Raw genomic sequence first — 18,935 nt, forward strand, 5'->3', positions numbered from 1 at the left:
TGATTCTTTTTGCTAACCGGATTTCTTAAGTTGAACCTTCTGGTTAGATCTCTTATTTGAGTCTTACCCGTGCATTAGATGAGTTCTCATTGTATACTTGTTTGCTTGTTTGCGATAGAATACCCGGAGTGCGCCGCCTGTTACTTCGAATCGCTAGGTTTCCCGGATCATCAGCAAGGCAAGTAACACTTTGATCATACCTTTTCTACTACCCAGTTTTATTGCATTAGATCAATACTCACACATTGCATGATTATGATCTAATTAAATCGTGGGATGGGAAGTAGTTGAGGTAGTACCTATTACCTGTTTATTATCAAACCTTTGGGAGTTACTTCTATGTTTGCTTATTATGCCATGCTATGCTAGTAGACGTGGATTGGGTGAGTGATATCCATGACAGATGTGAGTTTTATTAATTAATGGTTTATCTAAGGTGGCAACTTAAACACACATCTGGTGGATTGAGGCACCTAGGTATTCCAAGACTTGCCTGTTTTCTTTTGGACCGCCATCCAGGCTCAAAGGGATCATGAGACTATTCAAACTAGAAACTTCTGTGTGCAACCACAAGCTATTATGGGCTCTAGCATAGTTGACTAAGTCGTGCGAACTCTTATAGTGGTAGACTAGCAGATGTAGGGGATGTAGGTGGTACGGTCTACTCGATCGTAAGGTGCTAGCGCTTCTGAAAGACTATGTCTCGGTCATCCGTCTTCTCAAACACCATGTAGTGCGAGAAACCAAACGGAGGTGATTGAGTCTTGTGGGGAAAAGTGCGCAAACCTCTGCAGAGTGTAATAAACTAATCATGGTTAGCCGTGTCCCTGGTTATGGACATTTTGAGTATCTAGTACTTGGATTATCATGTGAATCTCAACATGTTACTCTAAATTAATTTTGTTGGGTTATGTTTAATGATGATGCTTAATTGGGATTGAGAATGCTGTCAACCATTCTCAATGTTTAACAACTACCATGATAGTTAAATAAATTTTATTCCTTTGAAGTAGGGAAAAATTGGCTTTACGCAAAACTGTAACCATAGAGCTTTCCACCAGCCAAATATGCATATAGTATAGCCGTTTCATTCCATTATTCTCTATGTGTTACCTTGCCAGCATATTCCATGTGTTGACCCGTTTTTGGGCTGCAACGTTAATGTTGCAGACTTTTCAGACGATGATTAAGGAGTTTTTAGGTCGTGGTTCTATACTCAGTGATGCCGTTGGAGTTGATGGACTCACTTATCTTCCAAGCCTTCCGCTGTTATCGTTTATAGATGGCCTTAAGCCATATTTATTGTAATAAGTTCTCTATGGAGACACTTGATGTAATAAGTGTGTGATTGCTACTCTGTTATAAATCCTCCGAGTACTGTGTGGTGTTAGCATTACTGATCCAGGGATGACACCGGAGCACAGAGATCAGACTGTTTGAGGTCTGGTCGCTACAGAGATGGTCTCAAAGCACACGCTGACTGTAGGACACGACCACTAAGCTAAAGACCTAGATCACTATTCACCCTCTTCTCTTCTGACTCCTCATCTTTTCTACTCTTTTAGGATGGCGGATGCAAGGAACAAGTTCACACAACTGGATGAAGATACACCCTTTGGACGACACTTGAAGGAAGTCACTAGATACCTGAACATAGGAGTACCAAGCTTCACCGGAACCTACAACGCCACTTTACCTGAAGAAGAGCGCTGGATGATTCAAGTTCAAGTTCCAGGAAGGACGTTCATGCCAGTCACTAAGCCCATAGAGTTTTCTTTTGATGCACCAACTTGGAGTCTAGGAAAGAGCGTGGCAGCTCACATCGCCATGGGACGCATTGGAGAAGTCTACCGCAATGATCTCAAGGATACTATCTACCAGATTTGTGGGCGCCGAGATGAACACTGGGAGATGATCAGCACCAGGAAGGATAGATCAATCGCGGCTTTTATCCAGGAGTTAAACTAGCACATTCGACGACAGGAGAACCAGATGTGCGCCAACATGATAGATCTGAAGAAGGCTAAGACTAGAATCAAGGAACTAGAGGAAGAACTCAAGGCTACACGTGAAGATTATGAAGAAGAAATTGAAGTATTGGCGGAGAAGAATGACGACCTAATCAAGAAGATTGGAATATTTATGGGAGGCCCTACGCCAGTAGATGAAGACGAAGAACTCAAGGAGATTAGCCCGGAAGACTACATCATCATCGACGGCACCGACTCGGAAACAGATAGTAGCGATGATGACTATGTTGATGAAGCTGGAGCAGATATCATGGAGTCTGCAACTGAAGAATATTTCTAGTAGACCACCTCATCAGTAGTAGTAGTCCACCATGTAAATATAGTAGTCCGAGCACTTTTGTGATAGTTAGATCGATTGTATGCCCTTGTTTGATTGAATGAAGTGAATTGTTTGTTTTGCCTCATGTGCATATGGGTAGTGTTTTCTCTTTAGACCCCCTCTATTCTTACATCTCATCTTTTCTAAACCCTCAGATGCCTCCGAGGCGTGACCCCAGATTTGCCTTTCCACCGGAGCTCACCCAGTTGATCCAGCAGCAGAACACATTGATGCAGTTGCTAGTCCAGAATCAGAATCAGGGGAACAACAACAAAAACCCACCACCACCACCACCTGTTGACCACTTAGCCGTTTTCTTAGAATGAATCCGCCGGTGTTTTCTAGTAGCACCGAGCCGATAGTAGCAGATGATTGGCTCCGCAAGACAGCTAGGGAATTGACCACAGCAGGCTGCACAGATGCGGAGAAGGTGAAGTTTGCCGCACATCAGCTAGAAGGACCCGCAGCATCATGGTGGGAGAATTTCACAGCCACTTTCCCTGTCGACACTGTCACATGGGACCAGTTTCAGCGGGCTTTTCGTACTGCCCATGTTTCAGCAGGAGCTATGGCCATGAAGAAGCGTGAGTTTCGCAACTTGCGCCAAGGAGGACGGACAGTTGGCCAGTATGTGGAGGACTTTAGTAAGTTAGCACGTTATGCCCCAGATGACGTCACTACGGATGCAGCTAAGCAGGAGAAGTTTCTGGAAGGACTGAATGATGAGTTGAGCACGCAGTTGATGGTAGCAACCTTCAACAACTATCAGGAGTTGGTAGACCGTGCTCTTATGATTGAAGGCAAGCAGCAGCAAATTGAGAACCGCAAGAGGAAGTATGGACAAGGAAAGTACACTTCAGGAGCTCAACAAAAGCCACGTTTTACCCCTAGACCGGGAGGATATTTTCAGCATACCCATGGAGGAGGTAGCTCGCACAACCACAATGGCACCAAGAATGGAAATGGCAATGCAGGAAGCAACGGCCAGAGTCGCACCAACCCATCAACCCCAGCCAAGAAGGACCTGAGCCAAGTCACTTGCTTTAAGTGTTAGAAGACCGGACATTATGCCAATGAATGTCCCGAAGGCCAAAATGGCAATGGAAGTGCTGTCAACCATTCTCAATGTTTAACAACTACCATGATAGTTAAATAAATTTTATTCCTTTGAAGTAGGGAAAAATTGGCTTTACGCAAAACTGTAACCATAGAGCTTTCCACCAGCCAAATATGCATATAGTATAGCTCTTTCATTCCATTATTCTCTATGTGTTACCTTGCCAGCATATTCCATGTGCTGGCCCGTTTTCGGGCTGCAACGTTAATGTTGTAGACTTTTCAGACGATGATTAAGGAGTTTTTAGGTCATGGTTCTATACTCAGTGATGCCGTTGGAGTTGATGGACTCACTTATCTTCCAAGCCTTCCGCTGTTATCGTTTATAGATGGCCTTAAGCCATATTTATTGTAATAAGTTCTCTATGGAGACACTCGATGTAATAAGTGTGTGATTGCTACTCTGTTATAAATCCTCCGAGTACTGTGTGGTGTCAACATTACTGATCCAGGGATGACACCGGAGCACAGAGATCAGACTGTTTGAGGTCTGGTCGCTACATCCCCCTTGCCACTCACAGCGGAGGTTCACTCCACCACGCCTTACCCTCCTTCACCGATGATACGGGAGGGGCGTGGGAGTCCTGACTGCACCCCGCGCGAGAGGACCACGGAGGAGCTCATCGCTTTTGGTGGGATTACGGATCCGGTGTCGGCTGGCAGGCGTGTCAGCAACCGGATCCAGGGACAGCCGGATGCGGACGACCTGCAGCTAGCGCGTGCCAAGAGGGCCGCCATGCTTCATCATGCCGAGACTACTGCAGGTACGTCCTTTGATATAAGTTGTTCAATTTTACACTTCTCTGAGAATGAAATAGTTGATAAGGCAAACGACTTAGGCATTTCTTTGGGATCAAATGAAACCGAGGTCGTCAAATCCGTTAATGATCTTTTAGACATGGAAGCGGAGAGGGCTTCTGAGATCACTCGTAATGTTGCCTCTATCCAACCTATGAATGACAATGACATGAATAATTTAGGAATTAATGATCTTGCAAATATCTGTAATAATCTCTTGCCTAGTGTCGAGGCTGAAGATGAGGAGGAAGTTGAGAACACAGATACAATAGAGCCTCTCTTGATGGACGAGGCAGTGTCTGTCATAGATAACACTATCGTCCCGCAGGGTGTTGAGGAGAATCCCAAACGACCCTGGAAGCGGAAAATTTATCCTACTTCGGCAGTACGCAGAAGTGCTAGAGTTAAACTTAAGAAAAAATTTCATGATGACTTATGAAAGGACTCTTTTGGAATAGCAGAGGTCTAGCAGACTTGGCTAAACAAAGATTCTTAGCAGAGACAACATTAGAGCATCACTTAGATTTCGTTGCACTTTTGGAAACTGGACGAGATAATTTCACATCCCAATTCCTTCAAACCCTCTCCAGTGGTATCGATTTTGACTGGCACATTTTACCACCTAGAGGAAGATTCGGCGGCATTTTACTAGGAGTACGGTGTGAGACGTTAGAGGTGCTTAATGTGGTGCAGGGAGACTTTTCGGTTAAATTCAGGGTGAGATCAAAATTGGATGGGTTCCGATGGTCACTAGTTGCGGTATATGGGGAAGCGCAACCTGAATTTAAACCTGATTTTCTTGCCGATTTAGTGCGGATTTGTGGAGATGAAAATCTGCCACTACTAGTCAGGGGGATTTTAATATCATTCGGAGAAGAGAAGAAAAGAATAATGACAATTTCGATGGACGTTGGTCTATGATGTTTAACATGATTATCGAGAGCCTCAATTTGAGAGAAATTGAGCTCACCGGTAGACAGTTCACATGGGCCAACTCGTTACCTGTTCCGACTTATGAAAAGCTGGATAGGGTACTTGCTGGTGTGGAGTGGGAACAAAAATATCCATTGGTGTCGGTTCATGCGATGCAAAGAGCGATTCAGATCATACACCACTCTTTTTAGATTCGGGAGAGGCTACCCATGTTGCAAACAAAAATATCTTCTCCTTCGAGCAAAGCTGGTTTGAGCGAGAAGGATTTATGGAGATGATTGCACGCGAATGGGCTAAGCCGGTTACGGGAAGGACACATGTCGAGAGATGGCAAAATAAGATTAGACACCTCCGACAATTTCTGAGAGGATGGGCCAGGAATGAGAGTGGGATTTATAAGAAGAAAAAAGAACGTCTAACTCAACTCATTGAGGCACTAGATGTAAAGGCTGAAACCACTCCTCTTTCTGTTAATAAGCATCGAACCAAGTCCGAGGCTAAGCAAGGCCTACATGCTCTCTTGAGAGAGAGGAGGAACTCAAGTGGGTGTTGCGTGCGAAAACGCTTAAGGTTGTCCAAGGGGACGACAACACACAGTTTTTCCATATGGTTGCAAATGGTAAACATAGGAAGAAGAAGATCATACAGCTTGAACAGGACGAGGGAACAATAGTGGGGCATGAAAATCTGAAAGCATATATTTCCAACTATTATAAAAGCCTTTTTGGACCTCCCAATACTTCCACGGTGTCTCTTGATGAGTCTGTGATTGATGATATACCTCAATTACAGGCAGCAGAGAACGATGTTCTCTCTGCACCGTTTACTGAAAAAGAAGTTCATCTGGCCATAACTCAAATGAAGCCGAATAAAGCACCGTGACTAGATGGGTTTCCAGCTGAATTCTATAAGAAAAGTTGGCATATCATTAAAGATGATCTTATGCCTATGTTTCATGATTTTTTCGATGGCCATTTGGAGTTGTTTCACCTCAACTTTGGTATGATAACGTTATTACCAAAGAAGAATGAGGCGGTCCGGATAGAACAATTCCGACCCATTTACCTGCTGAATGTGAGTTTTAAAATCTTCACAAAGGTAGGAACCAATAGATTGACACAAATTTCTCACTCAGTGGCTCAACCTAGTCAGACAGCTTTCATGCTGGGACGACATATACTCGAAGGAGTGGTTGTCTTACATGAAACACTTCAAGAGATTCACTCGAAGAAACTAGACGGGGTTATCTTAAAAGTGGATTTTGAGAAGGCTTATGATAAAGTAAAATGTCATTTTCTTCAGCAGGCAATGCACATTAAGGGTTTTAGTGAAACCTGGAGGCACCAGGTGGATACTCAAGTCCAGAAAGGTAGTGTCGGAATTAAGTTGAACGATGACATCGGTCACTACTTCCAGACGCATAAGGGGTTGAGACAAGGGGATTCCATGTCACCTCTTCTGTTCAATATTGTGGCAGATATGTTGGTCGTCATTATTGGTAGGGCCAAGCAACATGGCCATGTAGAGGGTCTAGTTCCTCATCTGGTTGATGGAGGGGTGTCCATTCTACAGTATGCTGATGACATTATTCTTTTCATGGAACATGACATGGCTAAGGCACGTAACATGAAACTTATCTTATGTCTATTCGAACAATTGTCTGGCTTAAAGATCAATTTTCATAAGAGCGAGGTGTTCTGTTTTGGGCAGGCCAAAGACGAGGAACATACTTACAGACAATTGTTTGGATGCGAATTAGGTGCTTTACCATTCAGTTACTTGGGTATTCTGATTCATCACCGTAAACTATCCAATAAAGAATGGAAATGTATTGAAGAACGAATTGAAAAAAGACTCAGTTGCTGGAAGGGCAAGCTGATGTCATATGGAGGTCGACTAGTTTTGATTAACTCAGTATTAACTAGCATGCCAATGTTTTTACTTTCGTTCTTCGAAATTCCGAAAGGGGTCCAAAAGCGACTTGATTTCTTTAGATCTTGTTTCTTTTGGCAGTCTGATGAGGCCAATAGGAAATACCGTCTCGCGCGATGGGATATCCTTTGTCGACCTAAAGACCAAGGGGGTCTCGGTGTTGAGAACTTGGAGATTAAGAATGAATGCCTTATGAGCAAATGGTTATACAGGTTAGAGACAGAGTCGGAGGGTATGTGGTCTCAAATCCTGCGCAATAAGTATTTGCACTTGAAAACGCTAGCCCAGGCTACCATCAGACTGACTGATTCACCGTTCTGGAAGGGACTTATGAGAACGAAGGATATGTTCTTTTGTAGGGTCAAATTCTTGGTTGGCAACGGGATGTCAACAAGATTTTGGGAGGATACGTGGCTAGGAGAGACACCTCGGGCCTTACAATATCCTACCCTTTACAATATTGTGCAACGTAAGGAAGATTACGTAGGTATCGTCCTTCAAACTATTCCTTTGAACATCCAGTTCAGACGTACGTTAGTGGGTGAGAGATGGACAGCCTAGATGCACTTGGTTCGGAGATTGATTGAAGTTCGACTCTCCGACATGCCGGACTCCACACAATGGAAGTTAACTAAAAATGGGATATTTACGGTGAAATCCTTTTATACAGATCTAATTAATTCTGACCCCATCTCAAGGTTACTTCATATATGGAAGGTTAAGGTTCCTTTGCGGATTAAAATTTTTATGTGGTTTGTCCACAAGCAAGTAATACTCACAAAGGACAACTTACTTAAGAGGCGATGGGTAGGCAACTCGCGGTGTTGTTTTTGTGCTCAGGATGAGACAATACAACATTTATTCATTGAATGCCCACTTGCCAAGTTACTTTGGAGAACGATTCATATAGCTTTTAATATTAATCCTTCAGTATATATTGCGTCTCTGTTTGGGACATGGTTAGCTGGGGTTGAACAAATCACGGCAGCTCGTATTCGGATTGGAATATATGCGTTACTATGGGCTATATGGAACTGCAGAAATAATATGATTTTTAACAGACAACACAACTTGCTACAGCTTGGATCCGTACGTGGTCCTTACTCACTCCTATGGACTCCAGGGAGTCTTTGGTTACTGGGTGCAACCAATGGGAGATGGTGGCTCGGGTTATATTCAACCGGTTCGGATGGCGTTCGCATAACAGGATAGGAGTCTAGAGAGCTTGTCCTTATTATCACCGTATCGGTTGTCTTTGTCCGCTTGTATTTTTCAGTTTTATGTGCTATGACTTGCTCCGTTTGTGAGCTGTAAGACCTTTATGATGATACTTTCTAGATTTTTAATAAAAGGGCCGCATGCATCATCATGATGCAGAGGCCGGGGGTATACCTCCTTTTCCAAAAAAAGAGATGATTGCCATTCATTTGCTTATTTTTTCACAAAGTTTGTTTTTCTCATAACATTTAAGTATCCACACTGCCAATGTTCATATTGCTAAGTGCTAACACTGGCCTTTGTTAAACACCGGATGTTAAACACCGGATATTTTGCATACGCATAACTTGGTTATATCTCTAGGAGGTTAGCTAGTCTGTTAGGATAGTTGTACGGTTTAACTTGTTGTAATCCCGTAGCACAACTACCTGCGCCTTATTTCCTCCTCTCTTGTTCTCCAAGTTGTACTCAACCGATGTATGCATATCCAGGGTTGGCCCCTGCTATATAAACACGCACCCGTCGCCTCTAACGAGGTAAGATGCTTCGAGCAATCTTCACATGGTAATCAGAGCCTCCTTCTTCCATTACATCTAGCTTCACAATATCATCACCACCAACCGCTCCACCATGTCATCCTCCTCCGCCGCACCCATGTCCAGCATCAATGGGCAGGTCACGGAGAAGCTCACGAGGACGAACTATGTCCTCTGGCGTGCACAGATCACGCCACAACTCATCGGCGCCGGTCTCTTCGGCTATGCCGATGGAACCACCCCGGAGCCAGAGAAGACCATCATCACCAAGAACAAGGAAGGGAAAGATGAATCTGTCCTGAACCCTCTACATCATTCTTGGGTCAGGGAGGATCAACAGGTACTTGGGCACCTCCTAATTAACTTATCTCGAGAAGTTCTTGTCCAGGTCACCTCCATCCGCAAGGCGCACGAGCTCTGGACTGCCCTTGGGAACATGTTCTCATCGCAGTCCAGGTCGCGTGTGAACAACATCCGCATCGCCCTCTCCAACGCACAGAAGGGGACCCAATCTGTGGGTACCTACTTCGCCCACATGCGTTCCCTCGCCGACGAACTAGCTGCTGCTGGTAAGCCGCTGGACGAGGATGAGGTGGTCTCCTACATCACCGGCGGGCTGGACATGGAGTATCAGCCGTTGGTGTCGGCCCTTGATGCCCGCACCGAGCCGGTCACCCTCGAAGATCTATTCGCTCAGATGAGAAACTTTGATCAGAGGGCGGCGCTATTCCACAACGCCGCTGGGTTCAAGTCGTCCGCCAACGTCGCCTCCCGTGGTGGCCGTGGTGGGTCTCGCTACCGCGGCCCGCAGAGGAACAAGGGCAAGCCCGGCGGCAACAGCAGCAATACCAACACTCAGTGCTCCAGCGGCGGCGGTCGGCCCTCCTACACCAACAATAGGGGCCACCGCAACTCCTCCAAAACCTCCCGTCCAGATGCCATCCGATGCCAAATCTGTGGTAAACCAGGTCACTCTGCTAAAGATTGCTGGTACAGGTACGATGAGGATGAAGGCGACTCCTCTCAGGACGAGAAGGTAGCAGGGGCAGCTGAAGGATCCTACGGTGTCGACACAAACTGGTATGTCGACAGCGGTGCAATCAATCACATCACAGGTGAACTCGAAAAGGTCACTATGAGAGAGAAGTACCGCGGCCAAGATCAAATTCACACCGCCAACGGATCAGGTATGAGGATTAAACACATTGGTCATTCAGTTATTAAAACCCCACACAAAAACATTCATCTCTGAAGAATCTTGCATGTCCCTAGTGCCTCCATTAATCTTCTTTCCGTTCATCGTATTGCCCTTGACAATCATGTATTCCTCAAGTTTCACCCTTTCTTCTTTTTAATTAAGGATCAGGCAACGAAGAGGGTTTTGTACCGAGGTAGATGCGTTCGAGGGCTTTACCCGTTGATTCCCAAGTTTAGAAGATTCAATAAGCAAGCATATGGTGTCGCCAAGCTTACTTCAACTCGGTGGCACAATCGATTAGGGCATGCATCTTTTTCTTTAGTTGAACGAGTGCTTAGGAAAAATAAGCTCCCATATGTGGATGAGCGTCATGTTGAAACCATTTGTGATTCATGTCAGCGTGCTAAGAGTCATCAATTGAAGGAAATATGCCCTAGAGGCAATAATAAAGTTATTATTTATTTCCTTATATCATGATAAATGTTTATTATTCATGCTAGAATTGTATTAACCGGAAACATAATACATGTGTGAATACATAGACAAACAGAGTGTCACTAGTATGCCTCTACTTGACTAGCTCGTTAATCAAAGATGGTTATGTTTCCTAACCATGGACAAAGAGTTGTTATTTGATTAACGGGATCACATCATTAGGTGAATGATCTGATTGACATGACCCATTCCATTAGCTTAGCACCCGATCGTTTAGTATGTTGCTATTGCTTTCTTCATGACTTATACATGTTCCTATGACTATGAGATTATGCAACTCCCGTTTGCCGGAGGAACACTTTGTGTGCTACCAAACGTCACAACGTAAATGGGTGATTATAAAGGTGCTCTACAGGTGTCTCCAAAGGTACATGTTGGGTTGGCGTATTTCGAGATTAGGATTTGTCACTCCGATTGTCGGAGAGGTATCTCTGGGCCCTCTCGGTAATGCACATCACATAAGCCTTGCAAGCATTGCAACTAATGAGTTAGTTGCGAGATGATGTATTACGGAACGAGTAAAGAGACTTGCCGGTAACGAGATTGAACTAGGTATTGAGGTACCGACGATCGAATCTCGGGCAAGTAACATACCAATGACAAAGGGAACAACGTATGTTGTTATGCGGTCTGACCGATAAAGATCTTCGTAGAATATGTAGGAGCCAATATGAGCATCCAGGTTCCGCTATTGGTTATTGACCGGAGACATGTCTCGGTCATGTCTACATTGTTCTCGAACCCGTAGGGTCCGCACGCTTAAGGTTTCGATGACAGTTATATTATGAGTTTATGAGTTTTGATGTACCGAAGGAGTTCGGAGTCCCGGATGAGATCTGGGACATGACGAGGAGTCTCGAAATGGTCGAGACGTAAAGATCGATATATTGGACGACTATATTCGGACATCGGAAAGGTTCCGAGTGATTCGGGTATTTTTCAGAGTACCGGGTAGTTACGGGAGAAGCAATGGGCCTTGATGGGCTTTAGTGGGAAGAGGAAAAAGGGCCAAGGGGCTGCTGCGCCCCCCTCCCCTCTGGTCCGAATTGGACTAGGGAAAAGGGGGCCGGCCACCTTTCCTTCTCCTCCACTTCCTTCTCCCTTCCTCCCCTCTTGGTGGACTCCTACTAGGACTTGGAATCCTAGTAGGACTCCACATCCTGGCCGCACCAATTGCCTTGGCCGCCTCCTCCTCCTCCATCCTTTATATACTGAGGCAAGGGGCACCCCATAGACACAAGTTGATCTTCGTGATCGTTCCTTAACCGTGTGCGGTGCCCCCCTCCACCATATTCCACCTCGGTCATATTGTAGCGGTGCTTAGGCGAAGCCCTGCGACGGTAGAACATCAAGATCGTCACCACGCCGTCGTGCTGACGGAACTCCTCCCCGACGCTTTGCTGGATCGGAGCCCGGGGATCGTCATCGAGCTGAACGTGTGCTAGAACTCGGAGGTGCCGTAGTTTCGGTGCTTGATCGGTTGGGCCGTGGAGACGTACGACTACATCAACCAAACGCTTCCATTGTCGATCTACAAGGGTACGTAGATCACACTCTCCCCTCTCGTTGCTATGCATCACCATGATCTTGCGTGTGCGTAGGAAATTTTTTGAAATTACTACGTTCCCCAACATCAATTACCTTATCCTATTTCTACAAGTATTTCTACCAAGCCATTGCAACTCATTTTTTCCGATGTTTGGGGTCCTGCCCCTAGTTCTGTTGGTAGACATACATACTACGTAAGTTTCATAGATGACTTGAGTAAATACTCCTGGATCTATCTTCTTAAGAAAAGATCCGATGTGTTCCAAGTCTTCAAAAACTTTCAAGCACTCGTTGAACGAAAATTTGATACCAAAATCATTGCTCTCCAATCCGATTGGGGAGGGGAATACGAAAAATTAAATTCGTTTTTCCAAACACTTGGTTTCTCTCACCATGTGTCCTGTCCTCACGCCCACCAACAAAACGGGTCGGCCGAAAGAAAACATAGACACATTGTTGAGGTCGGCCTGGCTCTTCTAGCCGGTGCCTCCATGCCTCTCAAGTTTTGGGATGAGGCCTTTCTTGCTGCTGTTCACATCATTAATATGCTACCAAGTCGTGTCATCAACAACGAAACTCCAATGGAACGTCTCCTTCACACTAAACCTGATTATACATCTCTCCGTGTGTTTGGCTGTGCATGTTGGCCAAACCTAAGACCCTATAACAAACGTAAGCTTATGTTTCAATCAAAGCAATGCGTTTTCCTTGGTTATAGTGCCCAGCATAAGGGCGTGAACTGCCTTGACGTGTCTACCAGACGTGTCTATATATCTCGTGATGTAGTCTTTGATGAAACAAAATTTCCATTCACTGATTTACATCCTAATGCCGGTGCTCTTCTTCGGAAAGAGATTCTGCTTTTGCCTTCTAATCTAACCGGCTTTGATCAAGGGGGAAATAAATTGGATGATCAACTGTTGCTTAACCCTCATAATATTGCTCCTGAGTTTTGTGATGATGCAGCTGCACGCAGCAAAGAAAATTTGATGGAAAATGCTGAAGAAATTCGCTCAACAGGGCAACAATTCATGTGTCTCCAACCAGGGGGCAAATCTCCCTCGAGATCTGCGGCACAGCAGCCGAGAGAATCCTCCGCGGGATCCGTTCCGCAGCAGACAGGTGCGGGACCCGCATGGACAGACGAGCCAGCAGATTCCTCCACAGGCAGTCTCCACTCATCGCCCGTCACGCGTCGCCTGTCGCCCCGCCGGTCGGAGGAGTCCGGCCCGCACCAATATGCGGGTGACACGCGGCAGCCTGCTACGGGGCCCGAGCATGTGCGGTTCCTGGATACTGTGCGCGTCTACACGCGCCGCCTGCGGCAGACGGGCGCGGACTCCAGTGCGGCCCTGCATGGCCCAGGCGCGGACTCTGGGGCAGATCTGCATGGCCCCGCGTCATCATTGGTGCATGATGGGCCGCCGGGATCTTCTGCGCCATCTGCCTCGCCATCAACTCAGCACACGGCCGCAGAGGATCCGGCTGACACATCAGCCAGAGAATCTCCCTTGGGATCGCCCGCTGGTGCAGCTCCTGAGCAGGCGCGATCTTCTATGGAAACTGATTCTGCTGCTGCTTCACCACCTTGTACACGTCTTAAAAAAGGTGTAATTAAACCTGTCAATTATAAGCATATACTCAAGTTTGGACTAGCATGTTCTACAGGAGAACCGCATACGCTTGAGGAAGCTCTTGGTGATGCAAGGTGGAAAAAGACCATGGATGAAGAGTACATGGCACTTCAGAGAAATAAGACGTGGCACCTCGTTCCCCCACAGCAAGGTAAAAACTTGATTGACTGCAAATGGGTATTCAGAATCAAGAGAAAATCTGATGGAACTATAGATAGGTACAAAGCTAGACTTGTTGCGAAAGGCTTTAAACAACATTATGGCATAGATTATGAGGACACCTTCAGTCCGGTTGTAAAAGCTGCAACGATTCGCCTTGTCTTGTCAATTGCTGTTTCCAGGGGATGGAGCCTTCGTCAGCTGGATGTACATAATGCGTTCCTTCATGGCGTTCTGGAAGAAGAAGTTTACATGAAACAACCTCCTGGTTTTGAGGACAAGAATGCACCATTTCATGTATGCAGACTTGACAAAGCTTTGTATGGTTTGAAGCAAGCTCCCAGAGCATGGTATTCCCGTCTCAGTCAGAGATTGCAGGCTCTTGGTTTCGTTCCTTCAAAATCTGACACCTCATTGTTCATTTACAATAAGTCAAATACATCTATATTTGTGCTTATTTATGTTGATGATATAATTGTTACTAGCTCATCCAATGAGGCCATAACAACATTGCTGAAGGATTTAAATTCAGAGTTTGCTCTCAAGGATTTAGGAGACTTGCATTTTTTCCTAGGAATTGAAGTAAAGAAACATGAGGATGGGCTTCATCTTTCACAGGAAAAGTATGCAACTGATCTGGTAAGAAGAGTTGGATTACAAGGATGCAAACCGTCACTAACTCCTCTCTCCAGCACAGAAAAATTATCTCTCACAGAAGGAGAACTTTTGAGTCAAGAGGATGGCACAAAATACAGAAGTCTAGTAGGTGCTCTTCAGTACTTAACTCTCACTAGACCTGATTTATCTTTTGCTGTTAACAAGGTATGTCAGTTTCTTCATGCACCTACTACAGTTCATTGGACTGCTGCAAAGCGCATAGTGAGATATGTGAAAAATACCATGAATGTTGGTCTGAACTTCACCAAGTCATCATCCACACTAGTCAGTGCATTTTCTGATTCTGATTGGGCCGGATGTGTTGATGACAGACGTTCCACTGGTGGGTTTGCTATATTTTTTGGACCGAACTTAATATCATGGTGTGCAAAGAAACAGGCTACAGTCTCTAGATCAAGCACAGAGGCAGAATACAAGGCGTTGGCAAATGCAACAACAGAGATTATTTGGGTTCAATCACTGATGAGAGAACTTGGTGTCAGAAGCACTCAAACTCCATGCTTATGGTGTGACAACCTTGGTGCAACATACTTGTCTGCAAATCCTGTTTTTCATGCTAGAACAAAGCATATTGAGATAGACTTTCATTTTGTCAGAGAGAGAGTTGCAAGCAGAAAATTGGAGATTCGGTTTGTGCATTCTCGAGATCAAGTTGCAGACGGGTTCACCAAGGCATTGCCTACAAAGAGTTTTGAAGAGTTTAAACGTAATCTCAACTTGACAAAGTTGTGATTAAGGAAGGATGTTAAACACCGGATGTTAAACACCGGATATTTTGCATACGCATAACTTGGTTATATCTCTAGGAGGTTAGCTAGTCTGTTAGGATAGTTGTACGGTTTAACTTGTTGTAATCCCGTAGCACAACTACCTGCGCCTTATCTCCTCCTCTCTTGTTCTCCAAGTTGTACTCTACCGATGTATGCATATCCAGGGTTGGCCCCTGCTATATAAACACGCACCCGTCGCCTCTAACGAGGTAAGACGCTTTGAGCAATCTTCACAGTCTTTATCTAAAATATAACATTCCAACAGAGGAATGATGAAAACCCGTGAAGTTGTTTGAGATAGTTTTGGTGACAGTTGATGGAGATTGGACTCATCCTATATGGCTATATGGTGGCCAAGATGATAATAAAATGGCAATGTGAGTCCACCTGAGAAATCAATTCAATTAACTCAACTTTTGTCTTGTGTGCAAGATTGTCATATCCGTGTCAGTTCAGGTGTATTGGTGTGTAACTTCACATGACCAGGTATCCGAGTGCAAGTATAGTTCAACAAAGGGCCATAAACTTCATGCCACTTTTCACCCGATTCGAAACAGACTCATGAAACATCCACTCCACATATATTTGGACAGCTGTTATATTTTGCACATTTGATCTTGAACTAGTGCGACTTATTGTCTTGCTGATGTATATCATCTATGGAGTCCACTGAGGACCTGTGCAAATTTGGACAAGTGTGGTTTCTACTTTCTACTGTAGTATATCTACATCCTGAACAAATTGCCGTGCTTCGTTCTAAAACAAATTGCTGTTCTTGGTACTGCTAAGTCGTCCAAGTATCAACGCCTGCATTCAAGACTCATAAGTGCTCGAGCATACCACAAAAACCTTGCTCAAGAATTACCAGAACAGTGCCCACAAAAAAGAGCCAAATATGTATGGCACTTGGACTTTCTCAAGAGGTTCTGATCTTACAATTTGCATCTAGCACTGGCAAGCATAATACCGATTTTTGCACACACTGTTACTGAAGCAGAACTCAGTCACGCTAATTAAAACAACAATGCCCTTCTCTTCTGTCCTACTTCTATATATGCATGTAAAAACACCAGTAATTAAAACATCACGATGTGTCTACTAGAGCGACAAGGCTAATCATAAGTACTGGTAAATATCGGAAGCGGCCAACACTTGCAGAAGCGAAGCAAATCCACCGGCACCGGCTCGATCGCTGGCTCGTGTGCACGCATCAGGTAGGGGGCAGTACGTGGTGGTACCGGTCGTTGCCATGGCGGGCTCCGTAGAGCGCGAAGGCCAGCGCGGCGTCGATCGCGGCGACGGAAAAGACCGTCGCGGCGAGGATCCCGACCCGCACTTTCCTCCAGAAGGCAGCGCGGCGAATGTGGAGGACAGCGGCCGTGGGGTTGGCATTGAGCTCCGCGTCGGCGACCTCAACGAGCGCGAGGAGGAGGCGCTTTGAGCGCGGGCTGAGGCCGCGGGCGCCGCTCAGCTCGGCGAGGACGCCCTCCATCTCCGAGAGCAGGGGGCCATCGGCGGTGAAGTCGGCAGGCGCTGCAACCTGCATGGAAAAGAACACCGACATTTCTTCAGTGTGTCAGGAACTTGCAGGTTCACGGAATGGATAGACAGTAGCCGTGTAGTTTAAGAATCCCCGACAACAAGTTACACTGCAAATTCAAAGCGGCAAACGGAACTCGATTAATTCTAATTGATCGGCAACAGGAATCATGATTCGGACGGGAAAAAACCTCGACACGGACCCTCGTCCCAAATTTCGTCACCACCGGAGCATGCCGAAGCAACCTCGACACAGGCCCTGCAGAATGGCTCTCAATTTCCATCGAGGCAACTCGAACTTGGTCCACAGAGCGCTCAAATAAAACAACGCGAATCCATAACCGCGGCGCGGACTCCAAAATTTTAACCAGCAATCGGAACTCGAGGAGCAGCACAGATCGGAATCAGTCGGGAGTCTCACCTGGGTGACAGTGGAGTCGACGGAAGCGGTCATCGCGTGTTTCGCGTCAGCGTCAGAGGCGGAGACGACGGTGGTGGAGGAGGCGTTGTCGGGGTCGGGAAGCTCGAGCAGGGGCGCGAGGTCGGCAAGGCCCTCGGGCGCGAGCATCGGCTGATGCAAGGAGGCGGCGGTGGGGAAGGGGGAGTCGTCCTCGTAGTCCAGGCGCTTGCCCACCTCCTGTTGGTCACCAAGAGGCCGGAGAAGGTCATCGATTAGGCTGCGAGACTCTCGCAGGCAATTAACGGGAGGTATGCGCGGTTACCTTGACGATGGAGGCGATGTCGCGGGTGGTGCTCGCGGAGAGATCCGTGGATGACGAGGAACCCACGGAGCCGCGGGTGAAGGGCCCGGAGAGATCTGTGGATGACGAGGAGCCCGAGGGGGTGCGGATGGCGGAGGTGACACCGGCCTTGGCGCCGGAGGAGGAGAGGTCAGCGCGGGGGATGGAGGTGGGGGCGAGGGGAGTCGTGTCCGTCGACGAGGAACCCGCGGTGGTGCGAGCGGCGGAGCGGGCGGAGGAGGGGCGCGGGGTGTTGAAGCCGGCGTGAGGCTTGGCCATGGTGGGCGGTGCCGCTCTGGTCTGGCCTCGGAATGGTGGGTTGGGTCGGGTGGGTTCTAGAACCTTGGGTTTGAATTTGAACTGGATACGACTCGAGCCAATTCCTGTTTGGGCGCCATCTATATGCTTTTTTGCACATCGCGCACACCCTCCCAGCGAACGAATCTACGTACGAAATGGGCTGGCCCATGCTGCGTTTTCTGTTTCCGAAAGCTTACACCATCCGGTTTTGTGAACCTTCTGGCCGGTTTCTGTGAAGCTTCAAGAAGCCTCCAGCTGGTTTTTTTTCCTGGTTTTATATTTCAGTTTTTTGTGTTTTTCTTTGTTTGTCTTTTCTATTATTTTAAATCCACGATTTCTTTTTCAAAGTCATTATTTTTTAATTTAGGAACGTTTTTTAGTTTGTGTTCATTTTTTTGAAAATCATGAACAATTTTAAAATGTGTGAACCTTTTCAAGTTATTGAAAAAAAATTCAAATCCATGAAAATTTTAAACTTTGTGATTTTTTTGGTAAATTTATGAACTTTTAAAATTTGAGAAAAAAATTTCAAATTGAAGAATTTTAAGACCTTCTTTAAAGTTCATGAATTGTTTTCATTTTTTTTTTTTCAAATATGCGATTTCCTAAAGAAAATGTGAACATTTTTCTGTCTCATAAAACTTTTAAACTCTGTCAAAAAACCGGTAGTCCGTTCTTTTTAAACCATCAATTGCTTGTTTTTTGTGGAACAAAAAATAATAGGCGAGCATAACACATGCGCGACCGCAACTACTGAGCGAGCGGTAATTGGGCTGACTCATATGAGTGCGAACTCGAGCGCTGCAGTGGGTAGTCGACGCCTTAAGCACAAAAGTTCCCTCGACTCGAGTCAGCTTACCTAAGAAATTGGGTTGGGTATTTATGGGGAACGGGGGTAGAAGAGTGAGGATAATGGATTTATTTATTTGAGAAGTTGGCACCCCTCTTCATTCATATAGTTTCTCAAATACATCTTCTAAAACTCTAAGCTC

General features: G+C 45.9%; 2 protein-coding genes and 1 pseudogene across 2 annotated transcripts; 2 read left to right on the forward strand and 1 right to left on the reverse strand.

Annotated features, from left to right (window-relative positions):
* The first annotated feature begins 9,000 nt into the window (after nucleotides 1–9,000).
* Nucleotides 9,001–15,326, forward strand: LOC147965570 (uncharacterized). The gene is made up of 2 exons (XM_087530507.1): nucleotides 9,001–10,069; nucleotides 13,090–15,326. The coding sequence occupies exons 1-2, from the start codon at nucleotides 9,001–9,003 to the stop codon at nucleotides 15,324–15,326; spliced, it is 3,306 nt and encodes a 1,101-aa protein (XP_087386633.1).
* On the forward strand, nucleotides 9,457–9,595 carry LOC125517770 (small nucleolar RNA Z247; annotated as a pseudogene).
* A 911-nt stretch (nucleotides 15,327–16,237) lies between the features above and the next one.
* Nucleotides 16,238–17,983, reverse strand: LOC125512151 (uncharacterized). Its single transcript, XM_048677228.2, has 3 exons — nucleotides 17,626–17,983; nucleotides 17,325–17,540; nucleotides 16,238–16,904 (listed from the first exon to the last, which is right to left on the reverse strand). Exons 1-3 carry the CDS (start codon nucleotides 17,920–17,922, stop codon nucleotides 16,575–16,577), a joined length of 843 nt encoding a protein of 280 aa, XP_048533185.1. The 5' UTR covers nucleotides 17,923–17,983; the 3' UTR covers nucleotides 16,238–16,574.
* Nucleotides 17,984–18,935: the final 952 nt, after the last annotated feature.

The sequence above is a fragment of the Triticum urartu genome, chromosome 6A (genome assembly GCF_056163025.1).
Source record: "Triticum urartu cultivar PI428250 chromosome 6A, HENAU_Tu73, whole genome shotgun sequence".
Classification (NCBI taxonomy): Eukaryota; Viridiplantae; Streptophyta; class Magnoliopsida; order Poales; family Poaceae; genus Triticum; species Triticum urartu.

What these genes read in the sequence shown, in the direction of transcription:
- LOC147965570 (XM_087530507.1), top strand. Translation starts at nt 9,001, where the DNA reads ATGTCCAGCATCAATGGGCAGGTCACGGAGAAGCTCACGAGGACGAAC. An exon ending in TCACACCGCCAACGGATCAG is followed by an intron (nt 10,070 to 13,089) that starts GTATGAGGATTA and finishes GTGATGATGCAG; the next exon opens with CTGCACGCAGCAAAGAAAAT.
- LOC125512151 (XM_048677228.2), bottom strand. Translation starts at nt 17,922, where the DNA reads ATGGCCAAGCCTCACGCCGGCTTCAACACCCCGCGCCCCTCCTCCGCC. An exon ending in ACATCGCCTCCATCGTCAAG is followed by an intron (nt 17,541 to 17,625) that starts GTAACCGCGCAT and finishes GGTGACCAACAG; the next exon opens with GAGGTGGGCAAGCGCCTGGA. An exon ending in TCGACTCCACTGTCACCCAG is followed by an intron (nt 16,905 to 17,324) that starts GTGAGACTCCCG and finishes TTTTCCATGCAG; the next exon opens with GTTGCAGCGCCTGCCGACTT.